We start from the raw sequence: 16,374 nt of genomic DNA, 5'->3' as shown, positions 1-16,374 counted from the left end.
TGGCAAAGAAGAACTGATACTTGAATCTGAATAGAACTTTTTGAGATAACAGTGAGGTTTTTCAGTTTAATTAGAATAAATTTCATGTACAAAACTGCTACATTATGGCTACATTATGGCTTGTTTGTAAACCACAGGAAGATTAATTTTGCAGAGGAGACAATTTGACCATTCCATTGTCTGTAAACAATCTGGGTAGCCATGTTTCCTGTACTGTAAAGTGTTACAGCACTTCAGTCACTAATAGTAGCATTACCCCCCACCACCACCACCACCACCCCCACCTCTCTGGAGGTAAGGAGGTTGGCGGAGTAATAGTAACCTCCCTTGTTTTTCCAGCAAGCTGAGATAGAATGTCCCAGAGAAGCTGCCAGTGGGATATGGGTGGATCCGAAGGATAAAACTGGGAAGGGGAGGGTGTATCTTTAGTTGTGTAACAGTAAGCCGTGTGACACAGGACATCTATGCACTAAGGCCTTGTGTACGAGTGATGGACAATATCAGGCCTTGGGTCAACTGTTGGTTGTTTACAGTGGTTACACAATTTCTTAAGGACAGTGGCTAAACATTTACAGTTATGGCAACTTTGCATTTCCTCATTACTGCTGTGTGACATAACTAATGAATCAGTGAATTGTTGAGCATATGTATAGGAGGCTTAATTAAAGGAATACTAAACAATACACAAAAAGTGGTTTACCTGTGCAGGTAAGTCTTGAAAGAAAACTACAGTTAAAGCGTTTCTTAAGTAATCTGATAAATAGGTATAGATTTACATCTTTAATATTTCATAAATCACAAAACTGATTTGGTTTTGTGTGAAATTAACCTTGTCATTAAACATTTCTGGGCCTCTGTTTGCCTGATTTATACTTTTAAAGTAGCAAGTTTACACATTGGCATGCTCATTTAGTCTCTTTTTAGTTACTGTTGGCAGAAACGTGAACTGGTGCATTATGGGTCTTAAAAAGCCTTGGTTTTTCAGGTGGGGGTTTGATCGAAAGGGTTAGAGTTTGAGTCTCCAACCACCACATGTTTCCTGTCCTGGTCATTTCTGCTGGGAGTCGTAGCACCTAAAACACTTCCCCCTCTGAGCAGGGGATCAGGAAAAAGAGAGCACTTCCTATCTTTCGGACTCATGCTAACAGCGGGCATGGAAAAGCCCTCAAAGGTTCCTCTTTGTGTTGGTAATTTATCACGCTACCATAAATTCATGTAATATTACGAGATGCTAAGCTCTATCTAGACAGATAGATAGATAGATAGATACATTTCTTTGATTTTAAAATACTTTCTTCTATCACAGTTTCATAAGAAAGCTATAAGTAAGCCATTATTACAGTTTGAAATTGTAGACACAGGAGTGTGTTTGAGATCACATGTATAGTAGGTGCTACATTTGGTTTGAAACTTGCTTATGCATTGGATGAATGAAATTTGGATGTTCTACATCCGTCATGGTTTCACTGTCATGTGACCTGTGGCATCGCTTCACTGCCATTCACAACTCTTCTTCTGTGGCCTCATAGTAAATTGTACATCGAATGCTCACTTCAGAATCTCGCAAGTTATCTGGAGAACTTGTTACCTACTGTTTTGTGAAAACGGTAAATTCGGACACACTACTCATGTCACATACTGTTTTTTGCCTACTATATAGTATGGACATAGACATATTCAAACACAAGAATTGTGTTTGGGGTGGAATATTTGTTAATCCAAAACCAATGGAAGATAGGTGAAGAGTTTTGCAAACCAATTTGAAATAATCAAACTAATGTCATTTGGTGACAGAAAAGACATGGAAGTACACACTTCAACTTCAAAAACATTCAAAATTCCCCTTAGGTTTCAAATTCTGACCTGACTCTGCGTAATTTTTTATTGTTATTTTTAAGCATGATATAATAATTAAATACTCTATTGCCTACCACATCCCATTGGGCCTGGCCAAGGTATGCCAGTTCCTGCTCTGTCATCAGCGCTGGGTTTTGGAAAGAAAATACATGGAGAGCCATGGAAAAAGAACTACAGCCAACCAGACAATAGAGTGGAAAAGCAATCATCAAAAGCATGATCAACACAATCTAACCGCAGTACCACTTTTAAACATATAAATGCACAATTACCTGCCATGTTTATATGCACTTATGGGTTTAGAAAAGCAGCATTCTGAAAGGTCATATAAAGAAACGGCATTAAAAGAAACATAGATATAATATCAATATAGGCCTATAGATAAAATAAGGGACAGAAAACAGTGAAGAGAGTAAAGAGACAATCTGCAGTAGAAGAATGAGTGTACGTGCGATCCCAAGATCAAAAGATCAAAATCTGATTGTCCACTACCAATCAGCGCATTAAGTTAAAGTCAGCTAACTTTCTTCAACACGTATTTGTTAAATTTGAAATAGAGGGTTGAATGAACTACTTTAACTTTACGAAACAAGTTTCCACAACAGTGTGGCTCTGAAGTCCATGCACTAAACTCAACTATATAACAGCCGGTATTGGTAGATGAATACATTCAAATAATTGTATACACCTAACCAAAATGAACATGAATCATGCTAATGTTGACTTCAAATATACAAATAAACATACACATAATAAAAACACACAAAATTTAATTATTCAAATGCAAGGGATTGTGGGTTTTGCCACAGCCACAATGCTTCTCCAGTGTGTATGTTTAAAAATATATGCAACAATGAGGTCCAAGTTCTTAGCCTTTATAGCTTTATAATAGCATACTCAGACTGTCCACTTTACAGGTACGGTATTACAATATTTACATTTAATTATGAAAACATTAGTTCACAATTAAGTCAAGTCTAGCTGTGATAGCAATAGTGGCAGGTATCAAGGTGGAATGGTTTTGTCTAAAATGAGAACCAGTTAACAAATGAGCATGTTCAATAGCTTGGCATTTCTATCCTCACCCTCAAACTTGACATTGTAAGTCCTAAATATTTTAAATTATTAGTTGCTTATAGTAAATTACCTAAAAGTAGATTTTTTTCTAAACTTTTTCTATATGTGACCCTGGACCACAAAACCAGTCTTAAGTCGCTGGGGTATATTTGTAGCAATAGCCAAAAATACATTGTATGGGTCAAAATTATCGATTTTTCTTTTATGCCAAAAATCATTAGGATATTAAGTAAAGATCATGTTCCATGAAGATATTTTGTAAATTTCTTACCATAAGTGTATCAAAACTTAATTTATGATTAGTAATATGCATTGCTAAGAACTTCATTTGAACAAGTTTAAGTTTAAAGTTTTTTTTGCACCCTCAGATTCCAGATTTTCAAATAGTTGTATCTCGGCCAAATATTGTCAGATCCTAACCATACATCAATGGAAAGCTTATTTATTCAGCTTTCAGATGATGTATAAATGTAAATTTTGAAAAATTTACACTTTTTGTCATCCAGGGTCACATATTACATACATAGTTCAATCAACTTTTGAAATAAACTGTCTTTAGTATTCCACCTCAGGGTGAATAAAGAGTAATTTTGACTTTATATCATAAAATAATTAAAATAACCATATGCAGCAAAAACTATCATGTTGAGTTAATAATTAGAAATAATCATGCAGTTCCATCCCATGACAATACAGATGACAAGCGGTTTGACGAATGAATAGACGGATGGATAGATGAATTTCCATATTACTGCGCAAGAGAACAGTGAAAAATAAATCCAGGGTATTTTGAGAAATTGGGTTAGTGTGTGTGTGTGTGTGTGTGTGTGTGTGTGTGTGTGTGTGTGTTTTAAGTGTTTGGGGAATGCAAAGCGGAAGATGCAAGGAGGTCACTGAGAAATGGGTGGAGAAGTAGCGTGGATGGATGAGCAGGGGGATAAAAGGATGGAAAAAGAAGAAGAGTGACAATAAACGTGTCAGAAGGGAGCCTAATGAGGGTCCAGCACTGGGGACAGTGAGGAAGAGTCGGGAGGGGGCAGGAAACACTGCACACATCCTCAGATAGGAAACCTGCCTTTTCTATGAGGCAAATACTTTAGAGGCTTTGGTTTACTCTCTTTCACACACACTCTTTTATTGAATGAACACATATGGTACAGTTAATGGCTCAAGTGGGGAATGAGGTTTCCTTGCATTGGCAGACAAACTGTACAAGCAAACAGACAAACGCATACTGTCTAGTCTGGTTATTGTGTTACTTCCTGTTATAAATCAGAATCCCATTAATGGTAAAAGATAATGAGTGAAATATTAACTCCAAAAACACTTTTAAATCCACAAGGCCACAGGATGAGTACAGTAGGTAATCTGATACAGAGCCATATTGCACGGCTGTGAGTGTGATTTTGATTTCATACAACAGTTTGATGGCTCAAGTGTGTAAATAAGAAACAAAAGGGTGTATTAAAAAATCCTTGAGTGCAGAACTACTTCCACTACAAAGTTGTCACTGGACCACTCATGTCATACAGTATTTCTATGCTGTAGCACTTTCCTCTAGTTTAATAGTAGACGTCCTGACATATTAGTAAGAGTATTAGTTTTTACCTCATTTCCTCATTGCCATAGAGGACAAATTAAGTAAAATGTGGCACAGTTTACCCCACTCTCTCCTATATGTGTACATACTATAATGAGTCAATGCAAAACGTCCTTAAACCAGTTAATTGAATGAACCAATTGAATTAATTTCTGTGAGAGTACTACTGACAAATTATATTTTGCCTGCTGCCCTCTTGTGTTCCTAGGCAGATCTGCAAATGATGGTTTTGAAGCTAAATTTTAAAGATGTCTACAATGACGGTTTGAATGAACATTTTAACAAACAAACAATTTAGAAACATATGGTACCATCTAATATTGTTGCTATCAGTGGCGTTGTGATAGCTGTTTCTCCACGTTTGTATGATCTAGCGATGAATAAAGTCTTCCAAACATTCATATTCATGGATACTAATAGCTGTAGATTTTGAAAAGATTTTGTATGTATAGAGACATGCAGAAATGTTTCTTCTTTGTGGGGTTTTATCATGACACATTACCCGACCATGGAGCGGCGGTGTCTATGAGCAAATCCCTTATTGCTGAATGAGAGGAACCTACAATATCGGGTATTTGTTTCCTCTGGTATCTTTACACGAGCGGACCGCAGTATGATGCTGCTGTTGCTGCGATGCTGGATTCTATAGCAATAGTTAATATTATATGGTTTTTGTTAGCACTGTGTTTTCTAATGGCCTTTTGTCTTTGTAAGTTTTCACTGAAACTGCCTCACAGCCTCGAGCACGTGTTTCAGGATTTAATCCGATATGGAAAAACTAAAGAACACATCAAGCGCTCAAACTGGCAGCTCGTTTTTGACATATCAAAGAGGTGATTCGGGATTAAATGTAGTTTATGTGGCTCTGTATATTCCCCAGATATCGTGGTTTGAGCATGTCAAGGCGATAATGCAGGAAACATTTTCTCTGATGTTGTCTTCAGGTGTTTCTATCATTTCTATGCGGTGTCTGTCATGTGGAATGGGCTCCTCCTACTATTCTCCTTGCGTTCTGTCGTCATGAATGAGGCGCTGCCTGATTGGTTAATTGACGCGCTTTGGTGTTTGACTGGCAGACCAAGAGCTGCTTGGAAAGGTACTTCAAATTACAAAGAATGTTTTTTATTCTTCTCCACTTCATCTTCCTTTTTTTAAACAATGGCAACCAGTGTGTTACTTTAGTATAACCATGATAATATAGTAACAAAATCAGAGAAAAATTCTGAAAGCTCTGTATATACACTGTGTAATGGAGATCCTGTATTTATTTATTTATTTTATATATATATATATATATATATATATATATATATATATATATATATATATATATATACATTTTAATATTTTTCTGCTTTAATTTGATGCAGTGTACTTACCATTTACAATGCAAAGAATATTCACATGCTTACTTATGTGTGCTTTTCAGAGTTACATCTCTCCATTCTGCTTTTACAAGCGCTACTGTGGGTCCATTCCCTTAGACGGCTGTTGGAGTGCCTATTTGTCAGCGTATTTTCTAATGGTGTGATCCATGTAGTCCAATATGCATTTGGTTTGGGTTACTATGTCCTACTTGGACTAACTGTCCTGTGTATAAATTCCTCTCTGCCACAATCAGGTTAGTACAGTTTCCTAGTTCCGATCCTTTCATCATTTTGTCACATTGTTTTTTGACTAAAATGCACCTCCAAATTGAAAACTCAATCTAATTCATGTTAACTTTACCAAAAATATTTCAGTATTTATCAGCCCAAATGTAGCTTGACATTTTCCTGAATTTTACTAACTATCTGTGTATTTGTCTCTGCAATACCAGGGTCTCTTATTAATCAGCTCACATGGCATCATGTAATCGGGACTCTTCTTTTCATCTGGGCATCACTCCTCCAGAACCGGTCCCTCTCACTGCTAGCCAAGATGAGGACTGACAGCTCAGGTAGGAAGCCACTGGGGTTTTCTTAGGATTTTTTTTTTTTTTAATTTACAAATATTAAATCTTTGTTCCTTCTATCCAATATAGGTAAAGTAGAGACTCTGGCCCACAAGATGCCATGTGGGGGCTGGTTTGAGCTGGTCTCATGTCCGCATTACCTGACTGAGCTTCTGATTTATGTTGCCATGAGTGTTTGTTGTGGCTGTAGTTCTCTAACCTGGTGGCTGGTGGTACTGTATGTACTCTGTAACCAGGCACTGGCTGCACAGCTCTGTCATGATTACTACAGGAGCAAGTTTGAGACTTATCCACCTCAACGCAAAGCTTTTATTCCCTTTGTCCTGTGATTTTTATGTAATAAGCTCTTTTATATGGAAATAAGAATCAAATTAATAAAGTATTGACTAAACAAAAACATAGATAACCTTAATGTCTCTCTTTTAAATGGGAACAGCTGACGCATTGATTATGCATGTTTAATGTGTAAGGAACAGTGCAAGGAGGGAAATACACACGACATGACCGAAATGGACCGTTGCCCTGACACAGACTGACCTCAGATGGAGACTGACAGCAGCTGCTTGCTAAGACACTTAATTACTGTGAGATGTCAGCAAATGCCTAAACAAGGAAGTGGCTTTTACCACATATTAACTTCCCAAGCTTCCACTGCGTCTAGAATTTAGTCTTGTTTAAAAAGAGAATCAACTGAAAGATAATTTTTGCCCGTTTCCTGCTACTGATCAATTGATGACCGTGTTGTTGTTGTTTGTTTTACTTTATTTGCACTTGCATATGTATTAGGAGGATGTAGGACAAACCATAAGCAAATACAAATACAGAAAGGTTAACTTTTATAAAATATCAATGATTAAGCAGCAGTGGTAATAATGATTTAAAAATTTACAAATATTTATATTTTACAAGTTTCTGCATTAGTTTCAATAATCATGAGGTCAGTGTTGCAAAACAGTGTATAGAAGTGTTTATGTACCCATCATTGTTCAAACATTTTTTCCTCAGAATTTTTTTCTTCTTTTTTTTTTTATCTTCTATATGTACACGTAAGCCTGCTATATGAATAACGTCTATCAATATTTGAACTTCGTGTAAACAAGATGGAATCTGCTATTTTCTACTATTTCCACTCAGCTTCTAATAATTACATTTTCGAAATGTGAAAATTCGCGTTAACAGAGGAGCCAAACTCATTTCTGTAAATTATTCTTTGAGCTGAGCGTCGCGAGTCTCAAATCTCATACTTCCCTTTTGCGTTGCAACCTACCTTGTAGGCGTTCTTCATACGTCATTGAGAATGACATTTCAACCAATAGTCTGTTTCCATTTCAGTGACGTATGTCTCTACTGTACATGTCTATCTCCCAGCTGACCAATCACGGCCAGCTTTCAACCGATAGTTTTGTCTTTGCCTTGGTATCAGTCTCTCCGCGAAAATGACAACGGTTGGCTAGCTTGATCGTAGCGACGAAACGTTAATGTATATAAATTAACGGTTTTATTAGCTTAATTTGCAAAGTATTATCACAACAGAAGCCGTATTAGCCAGCCCTTAAGATGTCTCCACGGGCCGGCGAGCGGCATGGCGGTGGCAGGTCTATATGCTTCCTTGTTCTGTTGAGCGTCGTGTTGTTTTCAGCCGGAGTTATAGCAACTCAAGAAGAGAATAAAGTCATTCACGAGGAGAAACCAGCGGAGGTTTGTATAAAACATTTATCATCTTTTCTAGATAACATACATGTAAGAATGTTCATTAAAACTATATGTGTCAAAGAAGACTTGTGCTGGAAGTAGCCGGGTAATTAGGCTAATTTGATTATACACTCTCTAATAGATGTGTCCACTTATTAGGCTGAATGTAGTTTTGAAAGTCAGTGATCATTCAGGAGATTCTGCTGAATAATTTACATTTTTATATGTTGCTGTTATATTTTTATGCAAGGAGATTGCCCAACCTTCACAAACATGAAGTGCGGGATGAATAAAACATTTTATTGGTCAGAGACATATTGTGGCATTGAAATTAAGCTTTGACTTGAGGGCTTGAGAGCAGATCAAATGAAAACTCAAGTGCATCGATCTGTAGTAAGTGTTTTTGTAGTTTTGTTGCTGCATTTCTTAAGTTTTAACATGGCAAGCTGATCTCGAGCAAACTTCCAAGGGGCCCCAATAGGCCTAAGTGTAGAACTTATTTATATTTAGTTATAATAACAATCAGTTAAACTGATTGAATATTTTAATTGACATCATATCTTCAGTTTATTTGTTTTATTTTCACAGAGGTAAATATCAGCTTAGGAGGGCTGTCAAATATTATCTCTGATAATCGGGGGGCCTTGGAGTCAAAAAGGCTGAAAACTACCAATCTAAGTGAAAGCAGTATCATAATGGCATTCATTCACAGCACACATATGTAAAATAAAAATAGTATAAGTTTGAAAAGTTAACTTGGTGGAATGAATTTATAGGATTACTTTAAGCATTTGAGAAAATGATGGAAAGTTGAACATTCATAGCAATCTTGTTCAATTCTCCTTTTTTCTTTTTTTTTTACATTTCTATGTCTAACTGTACAATATATTTCTTCAGGCAAACTGTTGAATACTGGATGAATAAGCAATCGTACTGTTATAGTAGTAACGCTAGAACTGCTGTTTTGTACCCCCATATTTTTCATACTTTAATCCTTGCTTTATAGATAAAAATACATAAATTCCAGTATTAACATGCTGACTTGTATCTCTAAATGTTGTAAATATTTATATTGCTCCATATTTTGAATAAATTTGTTTATTGTATGGTTGTTACTATTTATTGATCTAACATCTGAATCATAATTACTGTCCAGCTGCAGAAGGCAACCACCGGTCACGCACCCGGCCCGGAAGTGCGTGTCAATGAACCCAATAAGGGAAACCTGGGCTTTATTCATGCCTTTGTGGCAGCCCTCTCAGTCATCATTGTCTCTGAACTGGGAGACAAGACGTTCTTCATCGCAGCCATCATGGCTATGCGCTACAATCGCCTCACTGTTTTGGCAGGTGCCATGTTGGCTCTGGGACTCATGACCTGTCTGTCAGGTAGGTTGTTCAAATGCACCTTTACTTTATAAATCATGTTCAGAGGTTGATATGCTTCGCATCATATCTCATCTTCCACTTTTCACCAATACTTACGACTTTTGGTGTTACGTGACTTATAGACATCCATAATGTTTTTATGTATTACATATGTTGAATAAACTGCTATCTCACATAAAATGAACCTAGCATTAAAAGAAGCTAGATTTGAACAAAATCAAGACCCACCTCCTTAAAACAGGGATATTGTCCTGTCCCACCTCAGAGGTCTTGACCTCAATTAAAATGTAAAATTATAATGAATAGTTTAACCATTAAAGTTACACAACAATATAAATAAGTAATCAGTAGTTACAAAAGATCATGTGGTCTAAAAAACCTACTGAGCGAAAGCTTAATTTGTTAAATTTGCAATCATTTTACCCATTCTGACAATTTTTGGTTTGATTTTAATGTTTAAAGGCTAGAAATTGTCATAATCTTTGTCATTTTTTTTCTCACTTTTACATGTCCTAAATTTGATTTGATCTTGCTTATATGACTAGTTTTTTTGTTTGTTGTTTTTTTTTATTTTAATTTTTTTAGATTGTCACCTTTTTATTTCTCTGGGTTCCTATTCTTGTCTATCATATCTAGCTGGTCTAATACATGCAGTGTCAATGAAAGTTTTGTGAGATATATATATACAGGATATAATTCATCTTGCAAATTTTGTAGTAAATTTGCATCTGTCTGAAACAACATCATCATGCCGTACTGATCTAAAAGACTTCTATCGACAGGCCTTTTTCTCTCTTTACCACTGTCTTTATTAGGGTTATATTTTAGCTCATAATTCAGCAATTAGGCTACTGAGTTTGTCTTTCTATGTACTTAAAATCTAATGCATTAATAGAGAGTGTTTATCTACCATGTGTTATTCATAAATAATTAAAAATGACCTATTTTTCTTCCTGTCTTCTCATTAGTCCTGTTCGGTTATGCCACCACCATTATCCCACGGATCTACACCTACTACATATCGACAGCACTGTTTGCCATATTTGGTGTGAGGATGCTGAGGGAGGGACTGAGGATGAGTCCTGATGAAGGGCAAGAGGAGCTGGAGGAGGTCCAGGCTGAGATAAAGAAAAAGGATGAAGAGGTAAGCTTTGTAGTTCAAGTGTGTTTGTTCACAGGTGTGGCTAAATAACATCCCCTGCATAATTTAAGCATTTTATCTTACCTTAATTGATTGATTCCCTCTCCTCTCGTAGCTTCAGCGCTATAAGCTAGCCAACGGCGCACCTGATGTGGAAGCGGGGACGGCGGCAACCATGTTACCTCAGAGAAGGTGTCATAGCGTGATTTCACCGATATTCATTCAGGCACTCACCCTCACCTTCCTCGCAGAGTGGGGCGACCGCTCTCAGCTTGCCACTATTGTGCTGGCTGCAAGAGAGGTATGTACAAAGGATCCAAAATTAGACTGTTATTCTAAATTTTATTTCTTACCATTTCAAAATTGCTTACCTGGATGGGAGATTTATTTATTTGCTTGCTTTTGTTTTAAATTTTATTATTATTTAAGACTTTAATTCTAAATTATACTTTATTAGTAATTAACTTTTACTGATAATACTTTCTCACGTTTTATCATTTAAAATATTGTTAAGGCCCAAGAAATGGTGTTTTGTATTTAAAAACAAAAAAGATTTTTATTTATAATTAATTTTAAATAAATGTTCTACTAAAATATTCACATTTTAAATATTCTTAATACCCATGAAACTGTATTTTGCATTTTGTAACAAACCGATAACGTAGATGAGATTTTTTAATTAAATTAAATTTTATTTAAATTTTACTAAAAATACTTTGCAGCTTTTTAGCATTTTAAATATTCAATTCAAAAGTCAATTAAACTGTATTTTACTTTTTTTTTTTTTTTTTTTTTTTAATTGATGAGATCTGTTTTATTTATAATTAATTTTAAAATAAATTTATACTAAAATTTATTGTAATGTTTTACCATTTTGAATATTCTTAATGTTCATGAAATTATTTTGCAATGCATAAAAAATGGCCTGGATATATTATATTATACTATAAGTTTAAATACATTTTATTCTTAATTACATTAGACTTTTATTCTGAATTATATAAGTAATTAACTAATTAAACATACTTTGTCACTTATTACCATTTTAAATATTCCTAAAGCTCATAAAAATTTATTTTAAACTACGTTACATTAAATTTAATATTATATACATATTCCAGCACTCTATATAGCTCAATATTAGCTTTAGTGTTGTTACTGTGAATAACCGGCCGGTTTTGTGCTGCAGGATCCATTTGGAGTTGCAGTTGGGGGGACACTGGGACACTGTCTGTGCACAGGCCTGGCTGTTATCGGCGGAAGGATGGTGGCTCAGAAGATCTCCGTAAGAACCGGTGAGACTGAGTCATTTAGTACAGTACATCATGTTCTGTTGGTTTCCATAAGCACTGACCTATATCCAGATTTATTTGCTGATACTTCCTGTTGTTGTCTCTACAGTTACAATCATTGGTGGAATCGTTTTCCTCGCCTTTGCGTTCTCCGCCCTCTTTATCAAGCCCGATTCTGGATTCTGATGGAAGAACTGACTCTTGGTTTCATTTTGTATATATACAACCCAGAACAAGTGGAACAGAGAGAGAGACTGCGCAAAGACTGCAGATGGCTTGTTTATATGTTTGAGTGAATCTCTTTTGTGTGAGTAAAGTATGACTGAATGAATGAATGAAAAACTATTTGCTGCTCATATCTTGATGAGCATTTCTGTTTTTTGCTTAATCCCTCCTTGTTTTTGTCTTTCTTTACTTTCAACCAGACACTGTTCTGTTTTTAGGTGATCGTTATATTTCTCCTGTGTGCCGCCTAACAGTTTACTTGAACTTGCCAGATGTTTGTCCGGCACATAGTAACATTTTAAATAACAAAGCACGAATCTTGTTTCTACATTGTTTTACCTCTGTTTGAGCAGTGTGTTATGGGCAAACACTGGCCAGGCTCCAGGCTACTTTAATCAAGTTCAAGCTTACTTGACTACAACTACTCTTAAAACTAAAACCAGATCAAGCACTGTCATTCACCCACTGCACAGCGGTAAATCTACTCACGTCTCAGGAGTATTTAGTGGGTAAGAGCCTCAGTAGTATAGCAGTCACAATTCCTTCATCAATAACAAACTATAGTGCTGAATAATGCTATAGGACCTGCCTGGTGTCTAAACTGCCTGTTGATGGTTTGTCTTTTATTCATACCATATTACCAAAGGCTTTAAATGTAGTATGGAATTACGTGAGATCGGATTACTACATCACATGTGGCCTTTAAACCCAGTCACGGTATTTATTGGTCATCATTGTGCGCTCAAATGCATTTGTGCTTCTGCGTCACTGGTCATAAAGTGTTAGGGACAGTCATGCTTTCACAGGCTCCCCTAAAAGAAGCACACAGCATACATTTGCTGTCTCCTCGTGAAGGAAGAGTATAATTTCTTACGTCTGCCCTTTTCTTCTGAATGCTTTTTATTTATTCTACTATGGAGCACAGATATTGATATTTTGTTGCGGTTGATTTGTTTTCCGTTGAGAAGGATTTTTGGGGTTTTTTTACGTTTTCAGGGTGACATTGTCAATATTTGACAGGGGCTAACTTTGGAGAGTGCTGATTGAACTATTATGGAAGAACTACAAAAATGTTATTCCTGTAAATATTGAATAAAAAGGTCAGTCTCGGTCTGTCAGCTGTGGTTATTTTTTCACAGTGCGGAAAAAAAATAAAAATTAAATCAAGGAGCAGATGTAATAACCCTACAATGTTATGAAGCACACTTTTCAAAGATGTTAACAGAAAAGTATCCAAAAACTCGTTTTGAGGCCATGAGTCACACACTGCATCAGATGCAAAAAAAAATAAATAAATCAAACCAACTGGCATCTGCAAACAAATGACACTACTTTTTTTTTAACCATCTTTTTTTTCTTTTCAATTATTTTTAACCAAATAATCTCAAGGTAAATTTTTGCAGCCATCAAGTTCATCAAGGTGTCCTAGAAATAACCACAGGTTCAGTTCAATACATGTTCTACAGAGTTTGACAACCAGAACGTGTCAAGATTTGTCTTCATTTTGATTTAAATTCCTATAGCTTCATATTTTTGAAACCTAAGAAACATTGTAAATGTTTTGATTAAAATGTGTACTTGTGCTACATTTAAATATATACCACTTGTCATAGATACGTGTATACATTTTTTTATGTGGCCAAGACATTCTACTTTTTGGGGCCACTGTAAATATGTATTTATTTAATTTAGAGATTTTTCTCTGGTCCATATTTTTCTGAGCTTGAAAACGTTTAATTGTACGTGATGAATAAGAGACATTTCTTAGTTATTCTGAAGCACTGGTGGTGACTAGATTTTTTTAAATTGAAACACTGGACTTTTTTTTTCTTCTTCTATTTTCTGGTTGTATTTATTGTTTTCATTTTCTCAAATTGTGAATATACAGTAATTACAAATTATACAGTAATGTTATTTTATGTTTAAGCTTTTGGAAATTGATCTTTACGATGCCTAATTAGGCTTATTATATTGCATTTTAGGTTCATTTTAAGCACCAAGTATGTGTTTTCTGCAAATGTAATTGTAAAATGTCATTGCTTAGTTGATATTGTGTGGCAGTTACTGCGGTTTAAGGCGCAAATCCTGGCAGTGGCAGGTCACAGCGCCACTTCCGGTGGCATCCCCTGATGCCAAGGCAGCTGCCAGAGTTCTTTCTTCAGGTTTTTCTCGCTGTTTTTGCTGTTTGCTCGGTAAAAACTACACTGTTCTCAGTGGCGTGCGGTGGTGTTTTAAATGATGCAAAGTTCCCACAATTGTATTACTATTATTATTATTATACATTTTTATGTATCAGCTGTCAGAGTTTGTGCCAGGAGTCACGATCGTTTGTCGCCATTTCTGCTGTAAACTACAGTTCTATTTTTAACTAAAAGATTTAATGATGCATATTATATAGGCTACCAGCAAGCAGATGCGATCAGAATATGAACCCAATAAGCTAAATTGCATAAGTAATTTCCCATAAAGAACATACACACAGATAAGGAGTGCCCAGCTGCCGCTAGCCATTACTGTATACGCACATACGCGCGCGCATACACAAACATTTATTTTTTTATGTATTTAATGTAACACTTTAGTTCAGGGCTCCTCAAATCTGGGCCTCGAGAGCCATTTTCCTGCAGAGTTTAGCTGTAACCCTAATCAAACACACCTGAACATGCTAATCAATGTCTTCAGGATCATTAGAAAATCACAGACAGGTGAGTTTGATCAGGGTTGGAGCTAAACTCTGCAGTGGATTGGACCTCAAGGGTAAGATTTGAGGAACCCTGCTTTAGTTATTAACTAGTTGCTTGCATATTAATATATTAGCTGTTTATTAGTACTCATAAAGCACATACTATGCCTTATTATGCGTGATTCTACATCTTACCCTACCTGAACAGAAAGGAGTTTATTGAGGCAAAAGTCAATAGTATGGTAACAGTGAGAATTGGACCCAATATATATGCACACACACACACACACACAATATATATTAAAATAATCATGAGACCATTTTAATTGAGACACTTAAGTTTTTATTGATTTTTTTTAATGTCATTTTATCATTAACTGATTTTTTATTTATGATCCTGAAGGATCTTTATTCACTCTTTATTAATCCTTTCCTTTGGACTGTATACAGTGAACTGTTGGATCCTGAAGGATGAAAAATTCTTAATCAAATATGGCGACAGTAGCCCACTTGTTTTTATCCACAAGTTCTGTCCAGAAGAAGAAGAAAGTATGGTCAAAATATTTGGTGTATATAATAATGTTACAATTAATGCCTCAGACTTGTAGGCCTAGAGCATTGACAGTATATGACATAAATTATCTTATCTAACAATGAATGCTTTCTATAAATATTATAAATGTATTACTACTGTTTTTCATTATTAAACAACAGTAAAAATAGTTTGCAACAAAACTTTACACATGGTTTTGCAACGCATAAAAAAAGGTATTAAAGTTAAAACATTTTGCTACACTCACCATAGTTTAAGCATGCTATTTGTAGTAAAACCGTGGCTATACAAATTGTAATAAAAAACATTTCATTTCTCGGTGATCCCACATTTGCCCATTTTCATTTTTGTAGCTATTACAAAAATGCTATACTTAATTGAACTGCCCAATTGCCATTCATCACTTTATTAATTTGCATGCATGAAATCAATGTAAAATAATTGCACTGTAAAAAAAATTATGTAGTTTTTACAAAATAATTTTGGCAGCTGTGGTTGCCAGAATAATTTTGTAAAAAATACAGAAAAACTGTACATTTTACAGTATAAAACTGTAATTTACAAACAAGAAAATGTGAATGTAAACCAGTAAATTCAACAACGCACACTGCTCTTAAAATATGTTTTGTACCTTTAACACGCTGACAACCACCATAATAATGCAGGTGGTAAATGAGAAAGCCACATGAAGAATCAAAGCTCATCACAAGTAGCTTCGTCACAAGCAGAAGTATATACTAATATACAGAAGGTGCACAGAGTCATTCACGCAAACACAAAATACCATCACGGTAATACATATGATACTTAAATAATGCAATAAACTTTCATTAAACAACAGAAGATGTAACAAAGCCCAAATGTGCATAACTGATAACAAAAAAACAATTATTTAAGCAAAATACTTTCAAA

The 16,374-nt window shown here is 35.4% G+C and overlaps 2 protein-coding genes across 2 annotated transcripts; both read left to right on the top strand.

Moving 5' to 3' along the window:
• Window positions 1-5,107: 5,107 nt before the first annotated feature.
• Window positions 5,108-7,627, top strand: srd5a3 (steroid 5 alpha-reductase 3). The gene is made up of 5 exons (XM_058756292.1): window positions 5,108-5,367; window positions 5,479-5,630; window positions 5,964-6,155; window positions 6,354-6,473; window positions 6,558-7,627. The coding sequence occupies exons 1-5, from the start codon at window positions 5,168-5,170 to the stop codon at window positions 6,815-6,817; spliced, it is 924 nt and encodes a 307-aa protein (XP_058612275.1). The 5' UTR covers window positions 5,108-5,167; the 3' UTR covers window positions 6,818-7,627.
• Window positions 7,628-7,873: 246 nt separating this feature from the next.
• On the top strand, window positions 7,874-13,339 carry tmem165 (transmembrane protein 165). Its single transcript, XM_058756928.1, has 6 exons — window positions 7,874-8,186; window positions 9,337-9,568; window positions 10,537-10,712; window positions 10,825-11,010; window positions 11,899-12,004; window positions 12,111-13,339. The coding sequence occupies exons 1-6, from the start codon at window positions 8,046-8,048 to the stop codon at window positions 12,185-12,187; spliced, it is 918 nt and encodes a 305-aa protein (XP_058612911.1). The 5' UTR covers window positions 7,874-8,045; the 3' UTR covers window positions 12,188-13,339.
• The last annotated feature ends 3,035 nt before the right edge of the window (window positions 13,340-16,374 follow it).

Source organism: Onychostoma macrolepis, chromosome 20 (assembly GCF_012432095.1).
Source record: "Onychostoma macrolepis isolate SWU-2019 chromosome 20, ASM1243209v1, whole genome shotgun sequence".
Lineage (NCBI taxonomy): Eukaryota > Metazoa > Chordata > Actinopteri > Cypriniformes > Cyprinidae > Onychostoma > Onychostoma macrolepis.
The sequence above is the reverse complement of the archived record's forward strand: the minus strand, read 5'-3'. Positions and strand labels throughout refer to the sequence as shown.

Bases quoted from the DNA above. Each gene is read 5' to 3' on its own strand.
- tmem165 (XM_058756928.1), top strand. From the start codon at position 8,046: ATGTCTCCACGGGCCGGCGAGCGGCATGGCGGTGGCAGGTCTATATGC. The intron at 10,713-10,824 runs GTAAGCTTTGTA...CTCCTCTCGTAG, and splicing joins TAAAGAAAAAGGATGAAGAG to CTTCAGCGCTATAAGCTAGC. The intron at 11,011-11,898 runs GTATGTACAAAG...TTTGTGCTGCAG, and splicing joins TTGTGCTGGCTGCAAGAGAG to GATCCATTTGGAGTTGCAGT.
- srd5a3 (XM_058756292.1), top strand. From the start codon at position 5,168: ATGCTGGATTCTATAGCAATAGTTAATATTATATGGTTTTTGTTAGCA. The intron at 5,368-5,478 runs GTGATTCGGGAT...TGTTGTCTTCAG, and splicing joins GTTTTTGACATATCAAAGAG to GTGTTTCTATCATTTCTATG. The intron at 6,474-6,557 runs GTAGGAAGCCAC...TATCCAATATAG, and splicing joins GATGAGGACTGACAGCTCAG to GTAAAGTAGAGACTCTGGCC.